Genomic DNA, 23,551 nt, shown 5'->3' with positions numbered 1-23,551 from the left:
CTGGTAATCATTTAATATTTTAAGACACATATTGGTTAAAATTAACTGCAATTACTATTTAAACGGTAGAACGTAAGCCTATGGATGTACATACATATGTATGGATGTATAGTATACTGTACATGTACAAATACATTTACATTTGTACATGTACAAATGTACATGCAATTTTATCTGTATAAGATCTACATGTCACACATGCAGGGCCTACATGCGACAATATTGGATCCGGAGAGGACCAAATATATATTAAGTTCGCATTCATTCTCCTATATTTGCCAACTGAATGAAGAAACCAACCAACTAATCGGAAGTGTCGGTGACCTTAGACATCACCTTGGCATACATTTTTAAATATTTGAAATTATTATCATTATTGGCCATTGCCTCGGTTGTATCGGATCATTGAATTAAATTCGAAATGAAAAAATAATATTGCATTTTATGTAGTGCACATCAGTTTTTGATAAATTCATGTACACAGCCTACATTTTTCAGCTTATCGAAATTTGTTTTTAAAGCATCGCCGTGTAATACAGAGAGTTTAGCATACGGTGTAGTGATTTTTTTTAAATTATCTTCAGCGCTTTGGAAGTCATGACTCAGAAAAAAAATTAATAATGATTATTAAAAGCATTAATGTATTTGGCATCCACCGCTAACAAACAGTATTTTTTCACTATCAAAAAAAAAAGCAGACGATTTAGTATTTTTCTTCAGTTACAAAAGTTACTTACTTTACACCATCACAACCACTGAAAAGTTTGAGCTTCTACTTTTACTTAAAGATAAAAATATCAAAAACAATTAATTGCATCCCGAAAAAAATCTGTGACACCACGTGTATGTCCTATATGGAATGCACTACTGATTGTGCATGCACCGAAAGCAAAATAAATTATTTTAGATTACTTTTTGTGTTAATTAGACAAATATATACAAGATTAAACACCAGTTATTGCTCAAATGATGGGTATCATTTATGCTCTGTCGGCGGTGGAGCATCTTTAACACACAACTGTACAAAAGTATTACCGACGACCAATGTACGATATATGTTCTTCACAATACTATGGTGGCTGGGTTCTACTGTCTTGCGACAATGACAACGGGACAAATTACGGACGCCAATCCGATTTCTTCTCATCGTCTTGTCGCTTTGACGGATTATTTTTGCCTCGTTGTCCAATTGTCTACGCCAATGCGAAAATACCGACAAGATATGTCACCACATTTCATAAAAAGGACAATACATGCTGTGATATTTGGTGACCTGATATTTGATTTTTACCTGATGCATGTAAGGAATGCCAAAAATTTGATTTTTTTTTTATTTGTAAGGAGTCTTATCATTCTCCATGTTTATTCTTCTTTCCCTCTTTCTCCTCCTCCTCCTCCTCTTCCTCCCTTCTACCATTATCGTATTTTGTCTGTCTCCTGCTAATTATTTGTCGACAAATTAGTTGTCAAATAATGTTTGTCAATTTCTTTGAAACTTTTGTCAATTTCAAGTTCACATGTTATTTCTGCCGGGCTTTGTTTGTGTTTACCTACATACGGTATACATGCTTATATATGTGCACTGTACTTTGACCTTGACATAAAATTTACGGTTGAGGAACGATAACAGGTAAATAGAATAATATTACATACACATATCGTGTGCCCTATATACTTTATCTGTACGGAGGAAGTTCAGTGTGGAAATAGATAGGCAAATGTTGTGAACATCTATTTAAGCAGCAAGGAGGGGCCCTGTAAGGAGTTTGAAGATCATGGTGCTCTGCAACTTGTGGATGGGCGTGGCAATTTGGACGATTGCCTTGACGACGAGTCACGCCCATTCCGAGACCACTCCTAATATAGTATTTATTTTAACAGACGATCAGGATCTGGAGCTAGGAGGCACGGTAAGGGATTCAATGAGCATTGGGTATCAAGATCCTTAAAGGGAGTTGATATTTGGGATGGGAGGGGGGCGGATAGGGGTATGTTTTTTCGGTTTGGATGGTCGCTCCAGAAAATTACCTTATATAGTAAGTGCTGTATAACCGAGTTATAAGGGCCTTTTTGTTCCTGTTTATTTCACTTGTCTAAAGTTTTTCAACAATCCAACCTAGATTTGTGTTTCCTTGTGTACGAATGAATTAATTTAAAAACACACTGTCAGTAAATATCGTTTCGTATGTTGTATGTACACATATGTAAATGCCGACATATTCTAATATCGAATGTCTATTTTCCCATTTAACTCTTGAAAGAGAGAGTGAAATTAAATACAACTTTCCGTGTTATCTCATGCATGTAAAAGGAATATATGGAAAAAAAATAATGACTGAATATTTATTTTTCAGATACCAATCGAGAAAACTCGTGATTTAATTGGCAGTCGAGGGAAAGTTTTCGAGCAGTTTGTATGTAAAGTAACACATTTTCAGCAGTAATGGAATCAAATGCGTGTTTACGATAAAAACAAAAACAAAAAAACTCAAGGCAATCATTTTAGGCTTATAGGATGGATAAAATTTCTTGCAATCATGAACTGTTTTAGAGCAAAAAAAAAAAAAACAAAAACAAAAACAAAAAAAACAAAAAAAAAAAAACGCGAGTCTCTAGTACCAAAGCACATAGAAAGAATAATGATGTTCTGCATCATCATGGATACTACAGGGGTTACTATCACTGTCGTCATATCCATCCCTGTACTATGTGATTGCAAACCTAAATGCTCTGAGACACATCAAAGTCTATAAAAGTGGTAGTTTCTGCTCCTGCTTAGCGCTCAGCATACAGGGAGTGGAACGACTGGTTCGCCCGTTGTCAGTATAATGTGACCGGATGGAGTGTGTTGCTTGGTGTCTTCGGCGGCATGCTTCAGTGATATAGCACTATAAAAAGGGCAACAGTTCCACAATACAAGAAGACACAACATGGATATACCGCAGTCTCCCAAAACACGCACATCGCACAACATACACGCAACACACCGCATACATGCATGGGAGGCCGTCCTTACATGACCATAGCTGTTAATAGGACGTTAATTAATCAAACAAACAAACAAAGTGTACGACAACATATGAGACACGTAGTTTGGTTCTTTGATGTGCACCAAAATAATCAAATAACAGTATACTGTATGAAAACAACAAACACAGTGTGCGACAACATAATAATCAAATAACAGTATACTGTATGAAATAACAGTACACTGTATGAAATAACAGTACACTGTATGATCTTGAAGTTGGGCCTCACTCTCTGTACATTTTCAAAGGAACTCTTTACAGGATTGGTCAGTTGTTTTCTCCTGAATTGTCTTCAGTTGATAAAATGACAGTGATGACAACCCCTGGAATATTGAGGATGACCTTGCTATGTTATTTCGGTATTTGAACACGCCCCTTTGCTGTGTTGTTTCAATATGTTAACACGCCCCTGTGCTGTTTTGTTCCAATATGTGAACATGCCCCTGTGCTGTCTTGTTCCAGTGTGTTAAGTCGCACCTGTGCTGTCTTGTTTAAGTATGTTAACACGTCCCTGTGCTGTCTTGTTCAGTATGTTAACACGCCCCTGTGCTGTAATGTTTCAGTATGTTTAAACGCCCCTGTGCTGTTTTTTTCAGTATGTTAACACGCCCCTGTGCTGTTTTTTCAGTATGTTAACACATCCCTGTGTTGTATTGTTTCAGTATGTTTACACGCCCCTGTGCTGTATTGTTTCAGTATGTTTACACGCCCCTGTGTTGTCTTGTTCAGTATGTTAACACGCCCCTGTGCTGTATTGTTTCAGTATGTTAACACGCCCCTGTGCTGTATTGTTTCAGTATGTTTACACGCCCCTGTGTTGTCTTGTACAGTATATGTTAACACGCCCCTGTGCTGTATTGTTTCAGTATGTTAACACGTCCCTGTGCTGTCTTGTTTCTGTATGTTAACACGCCCCTGTGTTGTCTTGTTTCAGTATGTTAACACACCCCTGTGTTGTCTTGTTTCAGTATGTTAACACATCCCCTGTGCTGTATTGTTTCAGTATGTTAACACGTCCCTGTGCTGTATTGTTTCAGTATGTTATGTTTGTCTTGTCAGTATGTTAACACGCCCCTGTGCTGTCTTGTTTCAGTATGTTAACACGCCCCTGTGCTGTCTTGTTTCTGTATGTTAACACGCCCCTGTGCTGTCTTGTTTCTGTATGTTAACACGCCCCTGTGCTGTCTTGTTTCTGTATGTTAACACGCCCCTGTGCTGTCTTGTTTCAGTATGTTAACACGCCCCTGTGCTGTCTTGTTTCTGTATGTTAACACGCGCCCCTGTGCTGTCTTTGTTTCTGTATGTTAACACGCCCCTGTGCTGTCTTGTTTCTGTATGTTAACACGCCCCTGTGCTGTCTTGTTTAAGTATGTTAACACGCCCCTGTGCTGTCTTGTTTCGTATGTTAACACGCCCCTGTGCTGTCTTGTTTCTGTATGTTAACACGCCCCTGTGCTGTCTTGTTTCTGTATGTTAACACGCCCCTGTGCTGTCTTGTTTCAGTATGTTAACACGCCCCTGTGCTGTCTTGTTCAGTATGTTAACACGCCCCTGTGTTGTCTTGTTTAGTATGTTAACACGCCCCTGTGCTGTCTTGTTTCAGTATGTTAACACGCCCCTGTGCTGTCTTGTTTAAGTATGTTAACACGCCCCTGTGCTGTCTTGTTTCTGTATGTTAACACGCCCCTGTGCTGTCTTGTTTAGTATGTTAACACGCCCCTGTGCTGTCTTGTTTCTGTATGTTAACACGCCCCTGTGCTGTCTTGTTTCTGTATGTTAACACGCCCCTGTGCTGTCTTGTTTCTGTATGTTAACACGCCCTTGTGTTGTCTTGTTCAGTATGTTAACACGCCCCTGTGCTGTCTTGTTTCAGTATGTTAACACGCCCCTGTGCTGTCTTGTTTCAGTATGTTAACACGCCCCTGTGCTGTCTTGTTTCTGTATGTTAACACGCCCCTGTGCTGTCTTGTTTCAGTATGTTAACACGCCCCTGTGCTGTCTTGTTTCAGTATGTTAACACGCCCCTGTGCTGTCTTGTTTCAGTATGTTAACACGCCCCTGTGCTGTCTTGTTTCTGTATGTTAACACGCCCCTGTGCTGTCTTGTTCAGTATGTTAACACGCCCTTGTGTTGTCTTGTTCAGTATGTTAACACGCCCCTGTGCTGTATTGTTTCAGTATGTTAACACGCCCCTGTGCTGTATTGTTTCAGTATGTTAACACGCCCCTGTGCTGTCTTGTTTCAGTATGTTAACACGCCCCTGTGCTGTCTTGTTTCAGTATGTTAACACGCCCCTGTGCTGTCTTGTTCAGTATGTTAACACGCCCCTGTGCTGTCTTGTTCAGTATGTTAACACGCCCCTGTGTGTCTTGTTCAGTATGTTAACACGCCCCTGTGCTGTCTTGTTCAGTATGTTAACACGCCCCTGTGCTGTCTTGTTTCAGTATGTTAACACGCCCCTGTGCTGTATTGTTTCAGTATGTTAACACGCCCCTGTGCTACTTGTTTCAGTATGTTTACACGCCCCTGTGCTACTTGTTTCAGTATGTTAACACACTTCTGTGCTGTCTTGTTCAGTATGTTTACACGCCCCTGTGTTGTCTTGTTTCAGTATGTTAACACGCCCCTGTGCTGTCTTGTTTCAGTATGTTAACACGCCCCTGTGCTGTCTTGTTTCTGTATGTTAACACGCCCCTGTGCTGTCTTGTTTCTGTATGTTAACACGCCCCTGTGCTGTCTTGTTTCTGTATGTTAACACGCCCCTGTGCTGTCTTGTTTCTGTATGTTAACACGCCCCTGTGCTGTCTTGTTTCTGTATGTTAACACGCCCCTGTGCTGTCTTGTTTCTGTATGTTAACACGCCCCTGTGCTGTCTTGTTCAGTATGTTAACACGCCCTTGTGTTGTCTTGTTCAGTATGTTAACACGCCCCTGTGCTGTATTGTTTCAGTATGTTAACACGCCCCTGTGCTGTCTTGTTTCAGTATGTTAACACGCCCCTGTGCTGTCTTGTTCAGTATGTTAACACGCCCCTGTGCTGTCTTGTTTCAGTATGTTAACACGCCCCTGTGCTGTCTTGTTTCTGTATGTTAACACGCCCCTGTGCTGTCTTGTTCAGTATGTTAACACGCCCCTGTGCTGTCTTGTTTCAGTATGTTAACACGCCCCTGTGCTGTCTTGTTCAGTATGTTAACACGCCCCTGTGCTGTCTTGTTTCAGTATGTTAACACGCCCCTGTGCTGTCTTGTTTCAGTATGTTAACACGCCCCTGTGTTGTCTTGTTTCAGTATGTTAACACGCCCCTGTGCTGTATTGTTTCAGTATGTTAACACGCCCCTGTGCTGTCTTGTTTCAGTATGTTAACACGCCCCTGTGCTGTCTTGTTTCAGTATGTTAACACGCCCCTGTGCTGTCTTGTTTCAGTATGTTTACACGCCCCTGTGTTGTCTTGTTCAGTATATTAACACGCATCTGTGCTGTATTGTTTTAGTATGTTTACATACCCCTGTGCTGTCTTGTTTCAGTATGTTTACACGCCCCTGTGCTGTTTTCTTTCAGTATGTTAACACGCCCCTGTGCTGCCCCAGCAGATCCAGTATCCTCACCGGTAAACACCTACACAATAATTTGGCTGTAAACAATTCTCTGGACGGTAACTGTAGCAGCCCCGCCTGGCAGCAGACCCAGGAAGTGAGGGCCTTCCCCACCTACCTACACAACAAAGGGTACACAACGTTTTTCGCCGGAAAATACCTTAATCAGGTACCAGTTTCATTCATTTATGTGTATATGTTATCATACTGGTAGTTGCGTTCAACTATGATAATATAAGAATTTATTTCTTTCCATGGCTGTAATTTTACAGATCCACTACACCACAGGGACTTGGCACAAATTGTAAATACTGTTGGTTAGAAATTCGTGCTAGGTCCCTGTGATATATGTATATACGTACGAAATATAATGGAATCGGGGCCTGAAATACGTTGCTGCGGTAATAAACTGATAACCTCATTAATTCATATGCCGTAAATATTTCTTACAACTTAAGTAAACTTGTGTATTCAAAATTGACAATATACTGTATGTTTATATATATATATCAATGTATTTTGTTTCAGTACGGCAACAAACATGCAGGGGGAGTTAAGCACGTGCCCCCAGGATGGACACATTGGAACGGACTGGTAAAATTTATTATGTCAAGGTGGCATTACTCCATTCACATGACCTTCAGGAATTCTAATTTCTAGTTGATGTCAACTATTTTACAAATATGGTATACACGTACATATAGCTCATAATTTATACAACCCAAAACGAATGTGTTGGCGAGAACGAAAATTAGGCGCGAATGTACGCGGAAACCCAGGTAAATTTCAAAATATGTAACTGTTACTATGTAATTTACGAGTCTCTTCAAATGTTAACTTTGCCCCTAATACATCACCGTTCTGAATTGTTCTTTACACAGGTAGGGAACTCTAAATATTACAACTATGTCCTGTCTGTGGATGGCGTGGCGGAAAAACATGGCGACGATTACGACAAGGATTACTTTACTGACGTCATTGTAAGTTATACGTACATGGCCACGTAGTTCTTTGAACCCTTTGCACTTTCAGCGTTTTGTTAAAGCTAGCAAGCAAGAATTCAATATATTGATGATCAGATATAGTTCATAAGCATATATACCGAAAAGCTATCTTTTTTTTCATTTCATTTGTTTTTGTTGGTTTGTTGTTGGGTTTTTTTTTTGTTTTTTTTTTCAAAATATAAATTTAAGGAGTTTTGTTTGAACACAGCTTCAAATATTCAAGTAATGCCAATAATGGCAAACATATTGCAACTAAATATAAATGCAATGTTTGTCTCTGCAGAACAGAAAAGCTACAGCGTTTTTAAACTCTGACCACCAAACTCCGTTTTTTATGATGTTGGCCACGCCCTCTGCCCACGCCCCTTTTACTCCAGCACCCCAGTATCGGAATCGATTCAGCCAAGTCCGGGCCCCAAGGAACGGCTCATACAACACTCATGGCTCAGTAAGTATGGATAGCAAACCTTGTCCGTTAAGTCACACGGATCTCTCGGGGTTACTTCTCTTCGTTTCACTCCGTCAGTACTGACGGAGTGAAATAGAGGTTTTCAAAGTTTATTGGGTTTTACATCCAAAGTCATTTGGGGACGGTATCCCATGTGTAAAATGGGTTCAGTGTTTGGATGCCTGTATGTTTTGTGAGACTTCGGTATGTTCGTATTGTGTCTCCATGTGATAGTGAAACTCTTGTCCTGTTTATAGTGCTATCTCACTGAAGCATGCAACGAAGGGAAGTAACTCTGATAGATCGGTGTGTTTGAAGAAGGGGTTTCATGAGGACAGTCAATCCTCATAACCATTATTATTTTATTGTAGTTTACGGTAGTTCGTGTGATAATGTCATGCAAGGAAGGTCCATAGTATATTGTAGTTTTCTTTTTTATTTCAGGACAAACATTGGTTAATACGGCAGGCGATAACGCCCATGCTGGACGAATCTGTCGAATATATAGACAGTATATACAGAGATAGGTAGGAAGAACTCTTTTTAAAGATAATTCAACTTGGGGGGAAATGATGCTTATTTGAATTATTTTACTTTAAAAATTAAAGACACTTTGAATTATTTGAAGTGAACACGTTTTCCTTAATTAAATTGCGTCATGATTTCAGAATTATTTTTGTACTGTAGAGTTTTTTCACCAAAAAAATTAAGCGTAGAAATTGCAATGTACATGTATTTTATTTAGTGTGTTATCATTTTTACGTTAATGTAATACAAAAAGGAATATTCATGAGGTTTTATTTCGTGGTTAAATGCTTCGAATTATATTCCTTTGACAGAAATGCGTGGTTCATCCTTGTAGCAATGACTCCAAGATTGAACTAAATTTGCGGTTCCATAGCAATAACCGAAACAATGAATGCTCTACCGTATACTTCATTCATGTTATTTTTTTCATTTTACTTTAATGACCGATAGATGGCGGACATTGTTATCAGTCGACGACATGGTGGAGAATATTGTGAACCTATTGACGACAAAAGGCCTCATCGACAACACCTATATCTTCTTTTCCTCGGATAACGGTTACCATGTGGGTAGGTACATCCAGACAATTTGAACATAGCTTGTTGTGTTAGTTAAATATCTTCGGTACACAAGGTGATATAATCACCGACGTTATATCCACCTCTGGGAGATGTCATAGTAAAACTGGATGCACTTCAGGTGAAAAAAACTGACCAATGGCAGGCATGCAAAGACTTCCATCTTTGGTGATTACAGTGAGATAGCGAAGACCAATTTCAAAGCCGCACAGTCAAGTAGTGTACCATTAATCGATACATGTGTGTTATGTTACCTTCAGTTTTTGCTATGGAATAACCCAGGGGTTGGTATAACGTAAGTGGTAGTAATCCGAAGAATATCGATCATGTCAATGGATGAAGGGAAGTTGATGTTGCTTTAATCACTGACATTGGCAGGGGACGATTGTACAATTAATTTTCTGTCAAGAAAATGTCTTTCATGTTTATCTTATTAGAAGATTAATGATCATTACAGCTCCAAGCATTTTTTATCTCTTAGAATTTCAGTTTACTAACAAAGTCTTGTATCGTTCGATTGCAGGCCAATTTTCACTGCCATCAGACAAACGCCAACTCTACCAGTTTGATATCCACGTGCCATTTATGGTTCGGGGGCCGGGCATTACCCCCGGGACGATCAATAAGGTAAGACCGTAAAAATATTTTAGGGTAATTTTTTCGTATATAATATAAAGCATAGATATCAATTATGGGCCTTTGTTTCAGTCCATATGGTGTTATATCGCACGCGTAGAATAAATAATAACCGAGGAGGGCGTAGCCCGATGTCATTATTTTAAATTCTACCAGGTTGATATAACACCATAATAACCGAAACAAAGGTCCTTAATTTTCATATTAGATATGTCGTTTCTTTAACAAATGGCAAAAACAATCTCTTATGTGTAATTACAAGAAAAACATTGGTCAAAAACGCCACCCTGAAGAATGCATCGTTTGGGCAATTAAGTTCGCAAAGGCATATTTAAGCATTGTACAGTTACCAAATTGTATTATATATTCGATATGAATACAATTTGGGTGACAGATCAATTTAATTTTGCAAAATTTAAGATCACCTTGTTTTATTTCAGGATCTGGTCACCAACATTGACCTTGCTCCGACCTTTTTGGAAATTGCAAACATCCAGCCTCCGTCTGATATGGATGGTTTGTCCCTTCTTTCGAGGCTGCGTTCCAATACACCAACAAATGCGCAAGACCGGAACTACATTTTGATTGAACACCATGGAGAACACACCGACATCATTCCTGGATGTCCTCAATATGATTATCAAAACATGGGTGTACGTCAATTAATTTATTTTGTTTGTCGATTAAATAAAATTTTGAATTGGATTTCGTTCCTCCACCAAATACAATCTTTAACTGGCTTTTAGAAATCGGCAACAATTTAATTAAAAGTCTGTGTTCCTTTCATATTGTCTGATGAAAAAAACATGGCTTGAAAAATTTGTTCTACTGAAACTAATATAACAAGATAAGATCATATCGAATAGTAACTTCTAATAAATCTCGCTCTGTATTTGTGCTTTATAGAACTGCCTGTCTGCCTGTGTCTGTGAAGACTCCATGAACAACACTTACTCTTGTATCGTAGGCGGAGAGGAGGGACAGTTTTATAAGTACTGTCAACTCGAGGATGACGAGGTACGGTGTGAAACATTGCATTCAACTTCTTATTCCATCTTTAAATATTACAGAATTATCTCCCTTGTGGATAGGAACCGTTTTTGATGTCATTACATTTTGGACAAAATACGTAGACTGGATTCCTAGCTACTATTGTAGCGGAAAATATATCAACTTCTGACTGACTTTTCCGAACGTGGTATCTTTTCCGCTGCCGATTCCCTACCTTCGTACTAATTCTTTCCTCTAGGTTGCGCTCATAAATACTGGTATTTTCGGAACGAAGCTTAGCGGAGAGTAGAAAAACTACGGCAGGCAATATAGTCTTAAGAATTACGTTATTTTCTCCGAAAAATAAGACGTCTCCTCAAGGAACAAGGGCAGATAATTTTAATTATGCAATAAATAATTTCGGATGGTGGGGTGGTGGTGGGTTGATGGTGGGGGTTACATTGTGTAATCCCCGGGCCGCATTCTCATTCGAATTAAATAGAATAAATTCCGACTTTTTTGGTTATTTTTTGGTCATCTTCAAAAATGCGATCATTGATTACCTGTGACTAACGTATTGTCTATATTTCGTTTCAGGATTTCGAAGAGTTTTACGACCTGAAATTGGATCCAAATGAACTACGGAATCTCGCACCTGTCATCAAGAACAATGCCTCATTTTACAACCACGTGACCAGAACTTTGTCGCACCTGGTCCAGTGCGGTGGGTCGTCATGTACACAGATACCTAGTGATGATGAACTTCTCTCGGATTTTAAACAGAAGTGTGTAGATTTATTTATGTATATTGTTAATATTATAAAAACGTTCCTGAATTTATGAATAAAATAATGTTCAGCAAATGTATTCTTGTCATACAAATATAGAGAAGTCCGGCCTTCCAGCAAGAGGCACGCGTGATATTTGAAGCAATGCTGTTTTACTTCAATGAAGTTGGATGTATTACTGTCAATGAAGTTGAATGCATTATTGTTAATGAAGTTGAAAGCATTCCTGTCTATAAAGTTGAATACCTTCCTGTCATTGAAGTTGAATGCATTACTGTTAATATACCCCTCCCTGACCCTCTCTATCTCGCGCCATTCACTTCCAATCTTACAAACCATGTCCCGCCCATTCAATCTAAACCTCACCACATCCCTCTCCCATTTTCACTACCATCCTCACTCACTCTCTCTCACTTCCTCTCTCTCTCTCTCTCCCTTTCCCTCTCAGCCTCATCTCACTCCCTCCCACTCTCTCTCACTCCCCACTTTCACTTACGCCCAGACTATAATATAGAGGCCTTCCGAAGAAACAGCTACTTACCTTCAAAAGTAGGAACATTTAATATAAAGACACAACTATCACAGTAGGAGTCTCCAAGGAGAATGTACAAACGTAGATGTAAGTGTAGTATCAGTACACGGTAACCATCTAAATGCACCAGGGTTATCTTACAGGGAGGCCAATCAGGGTTTGGGGGAGCTTTGATTAAACGTTGTTACATTTCGCACCTGTGTTTGAAAATGAGTCTAACAAGAGTCTGATTGATTGATTAATTGATGGGGCTTAACGTCCTTGTTCCGGTTTTAACCGAGCCTAGGACACTAAATGGGGAGGGGGTTTGATGGGGATATTAAGGTAGGCAATTTCGCACTTTACTGTATACAATACAGATTCTAAATTATTTGGGCCAGAAACACTAACACTGTGCCTTACATTAATTGACTTAATTGATAAATAAAAACAATAATAATAAATATATAGATAAATAACCTTGTAATTTTGAACTGTCACAGAATTGTCTATACCTACATTACCTTACCTAAGCTATATTAACCTAACAAAACCTACAACCTACTCTGTGGCGGCTTCGAATACCATCAGAGGACGGCGTGACTGACCATACACCGGACCCCGGATTTGATGTCTTTTCCGAAGGACAGACTAAGTACAAAATCCGGCTCCCTACCATAAATTTGTCCAATACCCCAGACTAGACAGCCAATCACGACAGAGGAAACACAGACACGCATGTAGGGCAAGATTCACGAGGAATAATGTACATTCTTGTATAGAGCCTTACAAAGATCACAGTACAGGTACACAATACACATTGGGAAACCAGTTTAACTTGTTAGCTTGCCCTGTCCATATATATAAATTTACATCCCCCGCTACACTTATATACATGTACATGTAAAGAAATAACGAATTTTTACTACAGTCTTAATGGCCAGGTTCAACCTTAGGGCAAAAAATCCTCTCGGGTTTTACCTCCAAAGTCGGGAACCACATTGAATTTTTGTAGTAAAAACGTAGTAAAACAAGTCACGTGCTTATACGTCATTCATGCCATTGGCCAAAATATAGAATTGCATTATGGGTAACTAGTGATCACGTGATTGTGTGTTTACTTCCAAATATGGTTATAGTTTGCTTGCCAATTTTCGGAAAAATTGATTTATTTGAAAATATGTAAACTCCAAAATATTATTAATATTTCATGTATATCATTTTGACTTGCATATATATACTGCTTCACTATAAATAATCGACTGAAATGAGTTATAAAACCGCCATTTCCACGTTTTGTCTATAAAATTCAATCGGTCTAACCGTCTAATCTAGGATCAGCGAAGATCGGCTACTCCCGGCTAAATTCGCAGAATTCTAAATTTATATTTACTTGCTTTAGGTTTCAAAAGCAAAAAATATAACACATGATCTCCGTCAAAAGACCAAATTATATATACTAGATACCGGGTAAGAGAAATCAAAGTCAATTTGAAAGTAGAGACAATCATGTGATCACTAGTTACCCATAAAACAATTCCATATTTCGGCCAATGGCATGAATGAAGTATAACCACGTGACTTGTTTTACAATGTTTTACTACAAAGAATTAACGTCCCTTCCGAAGGACAGAGAGGTGGTAGAGGACAGTTTGAAATAGCGTAAAGGAAACCAGGAAATACGAAAGTAGGTTTAGATGGTTAATGGGTAGAAGTTTATTTTTTTAAAGTGGGAATCTTAGATGCCATAGTTTTAGTGGAAACTTGGCTATCTTAAGAAGGTGTCAGATGGGGTAAAAGATTAAAAAAATAAAGGTAGATTGATAAAGGGTTGTGTTTATACCTCTGCAGGGGTTGTTAGAAATATAAGAATTGGTTATATGGTGAAGTGTTTTATATTACAACCAATGGGTTTTTTCGGGAGACTGTTGATTACTTTATAAAATCGTCTACAAGTCTGCCCTACTAAAGTAGAGGTTTGTATGCAAATCATGTTGGGTAGTAGTAAAGGAAGAATAGTATGGTAGAAGACGGTGGGGATTGGGGTCGGGATAGGGGAGTGCTTGGGGGGAGGGGTCATATATGAAGTTTGTTTTGTTGTTTGGTGTTTATAACGTGATTATTGTAGATCAACATGGACTACATGCTCTCGTTAAGGAAGACAATACCTTCCTGTCGTGGGATGCTATGACTGATGTGATGTTGTTTTGGTATGTTTATAACGAGAAGGAGAAGAGATGCATCAGAAAAATAGATTTTTATATGAATAGCTTTGAGATATAGGGAGAAAGAAAGACAAAGCGTGATAGCCATTCAAGAACACCGCCCGACCTATTTCTAGGCATCCCATAGTAAGGAAATGGTGACGGCTTGCTGAATGGGATACACGCTTAGTTTCTAGTGGTACATTGTATGGTTTTGTTGATGTATGCATGAAAAAAAGGCGGTAGAGAGAAAAAAGGCGGTAGAAAAAAAAAAAGAGATCGTGAAGAAAAAAATACATAATACGAGTATGATAGCCAATCAGGTCCACCGTCCCGACCTATTTCTAGGCATATCATAGTAAGGGAATGGTCACAGTCTACTAGCTGCATGATTACATATATACCTGGGTACATATCTGTGTATTTATGGTAATGTGTTGTGACGGGTTTTTGTGTTGTTGGCAAGGTGTAGATCTAAGTAGCCTAGATTTTATCTATATAATCAATGTCAGCGAGATATGTAAGTAGAAGCATAGGAGGTTGACGTTCTGGCAATAATATATACTATTTTTTTATATATATATTTGTACTATATATTATTTATAGAACGTTAAACTCCTGTGGTAGAAGGTCAAATATGGTTCTCAAATATTGTTTAGGAGGATTTAATATAGATTTAATATCAAATTTCACTTTATCTAACTGTTCTACTAGGTCTTTAGAAGTTGTCCTGTGATCGTCATGGACGTTACATTCTAATAAAATGTGTCCTATCGTTTCCAGTTCACCACAGTTTATACAAAAAGAACTTACTCTTTCTTAATTCCGTTGATGTTATGACCTAGTTTGGTATAACCTAGCCTAAGTTTGGTGATAACTGTATCCTCTGTTTTATTATAGCTATATAACTGGGGTTTGAACTCAACATTATTTTCGATGTTTTGTAGCCAGTTATTAGTTAATGTCGACAAACCATCTTGCCATATCTTTTGAGTCTGTTCATTAATTATATACTAATGACCTCTGTGACACTCGAGTTTATATTAAGATGTATTACATTTGACCCTAAGGCTTCGTTAGCTAATTGATCTGTTATTTCATTACCTGCTATATCTACATGAGATGGTATCCACTCAAATTTAAGGTCAATCTTACGAAGGATTTATATTTTCAATAGCTCACTATTTATTTCTACTCTTTCTACTGTTCTGCTCTTAGCATTAGCATAAAATTTCTTATGCGTGCATAATTTAGCAATTTGTTTTGACATATTTTATTTTCAAACATTTTGCATATTATACATAGATGGACTCTACATACACACTTGCGTGTGTATACGCACTCACACACAACACTCCGACATCAAGGTGAACGTTATATTTAGTCATACTCACATACATGTACATACACATTTATAACGTGACATAACATGGTATTACCCTGCATAACATATTTATGCATGAATAGCATAAGAAACTGCGGTGGCCGAGTGGTTAAGATGTACCGACATATTACCACATGCCCTCCACCTCTGGGTCGCGAGTTCGAATCCCATGTGGGGCAGTTGCCAGGTACTGACCGCTGGTCGGTGGTTTTTCTCCGGGTTTTCCGGCTTTCCTCCACCAACAAACCTGGCACGTCCTTAAATGACTCTGGCTGTTAATAGGACGTTAAACTAATCAAATCAAATCAAGCATAAGAAACTACATACATGCATGCATACATACACACGTAAATGCATGTCTGAATACATACACCCTTACAAGCACACATGCGTGCATACAAGCACATATGCATGCATACGTATAGCAAGACATACATAACACAACATTATATACATTATGTATACATACATCATGACAGTGGCATACTGTATCATAACATATACACACAATAGAATAAAAAAAACAAAGGTAATATTACGGGTAATTTTCACAATTGCAATCTCATTACCATTGTAGGTGAGACATATGTCTTGGGATACTGTCCCTCTACCAAAAACCATTACTTTTGTTTTATCAATATTAACTTTAAGGTGCCAAAATCTTTAGTGTGTGTTGAATACATTAAGTTGCGTTTGTAAATCTTCGGCAGAATCTGCTAATATAGGATTGTATCGTATATATACCATTATATATAGTTTGAGGTTGACTTGCAATTCAGATTATAGTTTTCCCGGCAAATTCGAACAGGCCTTTACAATCATAATTTGATATCAAAAATGTTCCAAATAGTTTTAGAAATATTAAAAAATAAAAACCCCATTGATGTACAAGTGTTCGTTTGGTGACTATCTAAGAGATGAATATTACGGAATGAATATAAAAACGAAAACACGTTGTAAAAAAACGAAACTAAAAAGGGGAACCGAAAGTGCTACAACACCTACAAAATACTTCGATAAATGTTCTCGTAAATTCTACAAACCGCTACCAATGCCGGCGGCGAACATCAAAAACGACTGATCTTTGCCGTACTAATGATTTAATAACGCACTTGTAAAAATAACGCAGTCTTTGTAGTTTGAGGTTGACTTGCAATTCAGATTATAGTTTTCCGGCACCTATGATTCTATAACAAATGGTCCATGAAAAAAGTTCGAGATTCATACATGGGTTATTAGTAATGTTTATATAGTGAAGAAATTCGGGACCAAGACAAAAAGTTCGATACAGCGAGAAATTCGATTCATCGAAGTTTCGAATCCCGGCAAATTCGACAGGCCTTTACAATCATAATTTGATATCAAAAATGTTCCAAATAGTTTAGAAATATTAAAAATAAAAATTGAGATAAATGTTCTCCTTGTCTGAATATTGGGTAGTACCAAAAGCATGTTTGGCAGCATCGACGAATATTTCACACAAGTTATTAACAATTTCATTAATTCATATTCTTTTTCACACATACATGTACTATCTACAATGTTTTCTATATAGATATCGAGAGATATTTTGCAGATACAAGTTCTTCAAACTTATCCCTTGCATTATTATTCAATCTTTTAGGTTTGGAAATAAAATAATCATCTTCATTATACAGTAGTCGACATCACTGGTGTTTTTGCAAGTTAATTTACCGACATTACGATCTTCGTTCATTCTTCCATTTGAAATAGAAATATTACAGCGATCACACATGTATAATAAAATTAATGCTTTCTATAATTATTATGTACTTTTTCTTGGGAACACATTGTCTTAGGTGCATGTAATTCTTGGATTCTGTTAACATCTGATATTTCAGAAACATTATCAACTATATCTACAAATTCAGGAATATTTGCAGTTCAACTATTATAATATTCCACAAGACAGACACAATTAACATCATTACTGAGGGTAAATAAATCATTTTTTCGATCTTTTCAAAATAATTTAGTGAACATTATTTCGAATTGAGAACAGAACTATTCACTTTGATCCATGGCACGTGGCTGGACTCTGTTTTAATATGAAAAACACATTTTACATATTCGTTTTTAATGTATATGACAATTCCACCAGATTTAGTAACCGACAGTGACTTTCTATGTTTACAAAAAAGTGGTATATCGCTCGATGTCTAATGAATCTGCGTCATTGGTCTTGGATTATGTAATACATATCACAACTTATTGCCAAAAGTATTCTAGAAATTCAGAACATTTCAATTTACTATTGAGACCATTTACATTAATACTTGAAATTTTGAATGTAGAGTCTTTAGGACATTTTGATGTGTCTCCCTGCGCGTGTCACTATACTGATTTAACAAATGTTTCCTCGTCGTCGGATTGGTCAGTAGTGTGACCGGCTTTGTAACTATAGTGACAAATAATTATATAAGAAGGAAGAGAAAAGAGAGAGAGAGAAAGGGAGTAAGTTTCTTTATTACACACGTAGGAATATTGTAGTTTAGAAAAAAACTATTATATGATAAAAACTGGGCTTAAAATCTTTTGGCTACTCAGCGATACAAACTATTGTGTAACAACAATCAGTATATGATATAGAATAAAAAAAGGTTAGAAAAAACTTAAGTAAGTTACCTGTAATAAACTGTAATAGATTAAAGATGCTCCCCTGCTGACAAATGGTGTTTTTTCACTATCAAAAACAGGATCAGACGATTTGATATTTTTCTTCAGTTACAAAAGTTACTTACTTTACACCAACACCACCATTGAAAAGTTTGAAGTTCTAATTATACTTCAAGTTAAAAATATAAAAAATAATTATTTGCATCCCGAAAAAATTCCGTGGCACTATATCCTATATCGAATGAAGTATTGATTGCGCATGCACCAAAGGCAAAAGAAATTATTTTATATTATTTTTTGTGTTAATTAGACATATATATACATGATTAAACGCCAATCATTGTTCAAATGAAGAATACCATTTATGCTCTGTCGGCGGTGGAGTATCTTTAAGTGATTTTTTGTTTGTTTGTTTGAGTTTTACGGCCCATCGACAACTAAGGTCGTTTAGGGTTAACTACAAGTATAAAAGATCAGGGTAAGAAAAGGCAAGTAAGGACTAAAACACAGATTAAGTGAAAGACTAGGATAAAGGTATTGACTCAAATAGATCTAATAAAGGTTACCATTACTTTGAGCCTAATTTAAATTGTTTTTTAAATTGGTCACTTTGACTGTTATACATGTAGTTTTGTACTACAAAATTATTCTTAATTACATTAATAAGAGTATTGATATTCAAAGAGTGGCTAAGACATCTAGTTTTATATATGTAATGTTTCATAATAATTAAAATTTCATTGTCAACAAAGCTACAACATGTCGATATATCTATATCGATATAACATTTCAACGATTAATTATAACTATAACGACTTCAATTCCTCACATCTAAATCGACTTTCTGTATCTTGACATATCTTGTTAACAACTCAATAATTACGACAAGTTGTGATATTATCTAAACAAGTCGACATCTACATGACGATATGTTAAGTTAAATGTTGTCAAGTCGACTTAATTTATGTCGACAAAATGACATTTAACACAACAACAAGAGGTCCATATACGTTTCCGTACGTTTCCGTATGTTTATGCTCGGGTGTGACACCGACTTGTCAGTTATTGATGTTGACATCTAAACTAAAGATGACATATATGTCGACATCTGGTCTTGAAAGTGGAAATCAAAGGCCACTCTTTCATGACGCACTGTGTATATGCAGCAAGGCACCTGATACCACAGAGATCGTCGTTGATTTTGTTAATTCAGGTTTTTATTTATTTGATTTCAAAATAAAAAATTGTGATTCTTTACATCCCGGCCATGCAGCTGTACAATGTACATATCCTGCGTGTACGTAGCTGTTAGTCCGAGCTGAGGAAGTTAGGGTGCATTTCCATCCTCTTGGCCATAGTAATTTAATAATATATATAACCGTGGGTTGAAATTTCGTTCCGAAAGATAAATATTCATGGCGCCCAGGGCGCCATTCTATTTCAACTGTATGTCAACTGTATGTCCAATCTGGTAACAGTTTATATCTACATCCCTCGATACACTTATATAAAGGCACAACGAATGTGTGTTATTGTTTTAATGGCCAGATTCAACCTTTGGGCTAAAAATCCTCCCGGGACGCGATTTTAAACTCCAAACTCGGTATACATCTACTATTTTTTTTGTGTAGTAAAAACACGCGTTCATCGTTGTCAAACGTAGTAAAACAAGTCACGTGCTTATACCTCATTCATAGCATTGGCCGAAATAAATATGGCATTGTATTATGGGTAACTAGTGATCACATGTCATGAGTGTGTGTTTACTTCCAAATATAGTGATTTCTCTGATCTTGTATTTACATGTAGTAAATCAATTTTGCCTTTTGACGAAGATCTTATTTTCTCTGTGTAATATGTATCTGTTCTGAAACCTAAAGCGGGTAATTATATATATAAATATAAATTTAGAATTCTACGAATTTAGCCGGGAGTAGCCGATCTTCGCTGATCCTAGTTTAGACGGTTAGACCTATTGAATTGGTCAATTCGCATTATACCATTTATTTACAAAACGTGAAAATGGCAGTTTTATAACTCATTTCAGTTCATTATTTATAGTGAAACAGTACATATGTGCAAGTCAAAATGATATGCATGCAATATTAATAACATTTTGGAGTCTAAATATTTTCAAATAAATCAATTTTTCCGAAGAAATGGCAAGCAAACTATCACCATATTTGGAAGTAAACACACAATCACGTGATCAACAGTTACCCATAATACAATTGTATATTCCGGCCAATGGCATGAATGAGGTATAAGCACGTGACTTGTTTTACTACGTTTGACTACAAAGAACGCGTGCTTTTACTACAAAAACCCAGATGCAAGATGTATACCGAATTTGGATTTTAAAACCGCGTTCCGGGAGCATTTTAGCCCAAAGGTTGAATCTGGCCATTAAGACAATAACACAAATTCGTTGTGCCTTTAAATAAGTGTATCGAGGGATGTAAATATTTATGTACATGTATATATCCATATGGACAGGGCAAGCTAACAAGTAAAGCCGGTTTCCAAATGTGTATTGTGTACCTGTATTGTGACCTTTATGGCTTTTAAATTACGTAACTTGTATTTTTCGTGATTCGCTAGAAAATAAAACATGCAAAAATCTTTTTAGTACGGTATGTACTACATGGACTTGGTACGAATGCCAATCCACAAAACACACACACAGCTTTTAAACGAATTTTCAACCCACGGTTATATATATTATTAAATAATTATGGCCAAGAGGATGGAAATGCACCCTAACTTCCTCAGCTCGGACTAACAGCTACGTCGTACACGCAGGCTACAGCTACAAGGCCGGGATGTGCAGGATCACAATTTTTTTATTTTGAAATCAAATATATAAAAACCTGAATTAACAAAATCAACGTCGATCTCTGTTGTATCAGGTGCCTTGCTGCATATACACAGTGCGTCATGAAAGAGTGGCCTTTGATTTCCACTTTCAAGACCAGATGTCGACATCTTTTAGTTTAGATGTCGACATAAATACAATGTAACTGACAAGTCGGTGTCACCGACCGAGCATAAACACGATTAATCGCCGAGTTACCGACTTTTACATATAGGTGGTACATTTGGTAAGTCGACCTATTCTTCTGTTTATGCCGACATCTTCCTATATGATCTCGACATAATGCCTTAATTATGTCGACATCATTAAGCCGTAAGTTAGCAACCCGATGGCAGAAATATGCCACCATAGTTAACTAACCATTTTATCGCACGGCAATCATAGGGGACTGTCATGGTCTGTTTGCCTCCAGTATATAACCCATACCAATCACAGGGGATTGTAATGACCTGTTTGTCACATGTATAACACATACCATTCACAGGGGACTGTCATGTTTGAATAGATATTTCCTATTTTTCATTATGAACACATTAATGTCCTACCATAATGACTTACTTGCAATGAGTCAGGGGAGATAACTCATGCGACGTTGTGCTTTAAGAGCAAATCGAGCAGACTAAGTACTATATATGAAGTAATAATGAAGACATATATATATTTATTTTTAATTTACTGTACCACTGTACGTACAGCAGATCAATATTTTATTTTTAAATAATTTGGATTTGTCCGTCTGTCTGTAACACTTCGTTTCCGTACAATAACTGTCACAAATGTAAACCGATTTTCTTCAAACTTTAGTAGCAAGGTTAAATGCCTTAAGGACTCGGCCAAGTTCGATCGCGACTTTCTTTCAACGGACCTTATTTAGCGGAGTTATGGCTTTTTGCTTAAATAAAAAAAAGTCAGTTTCTGCCTCTTCCGTACAAAAACTGTAATAAATATCAACCGATTTTCTTCAAACTTGGGAACCAGGTTGAATGCCTTAAGTGCCTGGCCAGGTTCGATCAACTCTTTCAGCGGATGTTATTTATCAGAGTTATGGCCCATTAACTTACTACAAATGTCATTTTTCTGCAGTTTCTGTATAATAACTAACAAATGTTTACTAATATTAAAACTTGGTAACAAAATTAAATACCTTAAGGGCTTAGTCAAGTTCGATCGCCACTTTTGGCAGATCTTAATTAGCAGAGTTATGGCCCTTTGTATTAATAAAAAGCCATTTTCTGCCACTTCCGTACAATAACTGTAATAAATATTAACCGATTTTCTTCAAACTTGGTAACAAAGTTATTGAATTTCTTAAGGACTCGGACAAGTTCGATCGCCACTCGCGACGGACCTTATGTAGCAGAGTTATGGCCCTTTGATTTAATAAAAATAAAAGGTCATTTTCTGCCATTTCCCCGCAATAACTCTAATAAATATTAACCGATTTTCTTCAAACTTGGTAACAAGGTCAAATGCCTTAAGGGCTTGGCCAAGTTCGATTGCCATTATGAAGTGGAGTTACAGCCCTTTGATGTACTAAAAGTGCCATTTTCTGCCATTCCCTGTGCAATAATTGTAACAAATGTAAACCGATTTTCTTAAAAGTTAGTATCGAACTTAAATGCCTTAAGAGCTAAGCCAAGTTTAATATAGTCACTTTCAGCGGACATTATTTTACACATCTTACTTCCGAATAAGACTTCAGTTTATTATTCATGTTTCAACCAAGGTTAAACCGGTAACCTCAATAATGTTTACCTACAATATGTCCTGAAATTCCACGAATTTGCCTGTTTGACTTTATATCGATTGTAGGCCATTACAAACCGAAAGTAGACATTTGTTTCGTAGTTTTAACGTTCCTGATATTTCCCTAAATTGTTACAAGTTTCATGCTTTTATTACAAAACCCTCAATTAGTTATACCGGCATTTATATTAGAGTAATTGTAAGTTTTGTGATAAAAACATGAAAATTTACATAAATTTAGGATATCATCACCCAACCATTTTTTTATATGGGGACAGTTAATTTTTTTTCAAGATGGTCGCCAAATCCAATATGACTATGTACAGTACATCGTATTTTTTAAATATCTGGATTTTTATTCTAGATCATTAATTCAAACACAATATAAACATAGACATTATTACATTATTTACAAATGCTTGCCACCAAAATTCAATATGTCTGCCAAATCAAAGACTAACCATAGTCGGATACCAGTTCTAGACACATGTACACATGTATTACATAATATGTATAGACTCCGAATCGCGAAGCATCCAACTCCAAGCCTACACGATGTCATCAAAAGTCAATATTTCATACTTTCCCGCCAAATACTACT

General features: G+C 37.0%; 1 protein-coding gene across 1 annotated transcript; it reads left to right on the top strand.

Annotated features, from left to right (window-relative positions):
- Nucleotides 1-1,655: 1,655 nt before the first annotated feature.
- Nucleotides 1,656-11,670, top strand: LOC138330160 (N-acetylglucosamine-6-sulfatase-like). The gene is made up of 12 exons (XM_069277579.1): nucleotides 1,656-1,910; nucleotides 2,355-2,414; nucleotides 6,587-6,790; nucleotides 7,150-7,215; nucleotides 7,503-7,601; nucleotides 7,909-8,073; nucleotides 8,518-8,600; nucleotides 9,052-9,170; nucleotides 9,703-9,806; nucleotides 10,256-10,468; nucleotides 10,722-10,832; nucleotides 11,403-11,670. Exons 1-12 carry the CDS (start codon nucleotides 1,776-1,778, stop codon nucleotides 11,646-11,648), a joined length of 1,605 nt encoding a protein of 534 aa, XP_069133680.1. The 5' UTR covers nucleotides 1,656-1,775; the 3' UTR covers nucleotides 11,649-11,670.
- Nucleotides 11,671-23,551: the final 11,881 nt, after the last annotated feature.

This window comes from Argopecten irradians, chromosome 8, assembly GCF_041381155.1.
Source record: "Argopecten irradians isolate NY chromosome 8, Ai_NY, whole genome shotgun sequence".
Taxonomy (NCBI): Eukaryota; Metazoa; Mollusca; class Bivalvia; order Pectinida; family Pectinidae; genus Argopecten; species Argopecten irradians.
Note: the sequence above shows the minus strand (reverse complement) of the source record. Positions and strands in the feature narration are given on the sequence as shown.

What these genes read in the sequence shown, in the direction of transcription:
- LOC138330160 (XM_069277579.1), top strand. Translation starts at nt 1,776, where the DNA reads ATGGTGCTCTGCAACTTGTGGATGGGCGTGGCAATTTGGACGATTGCC. An exon ending in GGAAAGTTTTCGAGCAGTTT is followed by an intron (nt 2,415 to 6,586) that starts GTATGTAAAGTA and finishes GTTTTCTTTCAG; the next exon opens with TATGTTAACACGCCCCTGTG. An exon ending in GTCAACTCGAGGATGACGAG is followed by an intron (nt 10,833 to 11,402) that starts GTACGGTGTGAA and finishes ATTTCGTTTCAG; the next exon opens with GATTTCGAAGAGTTTTACGA.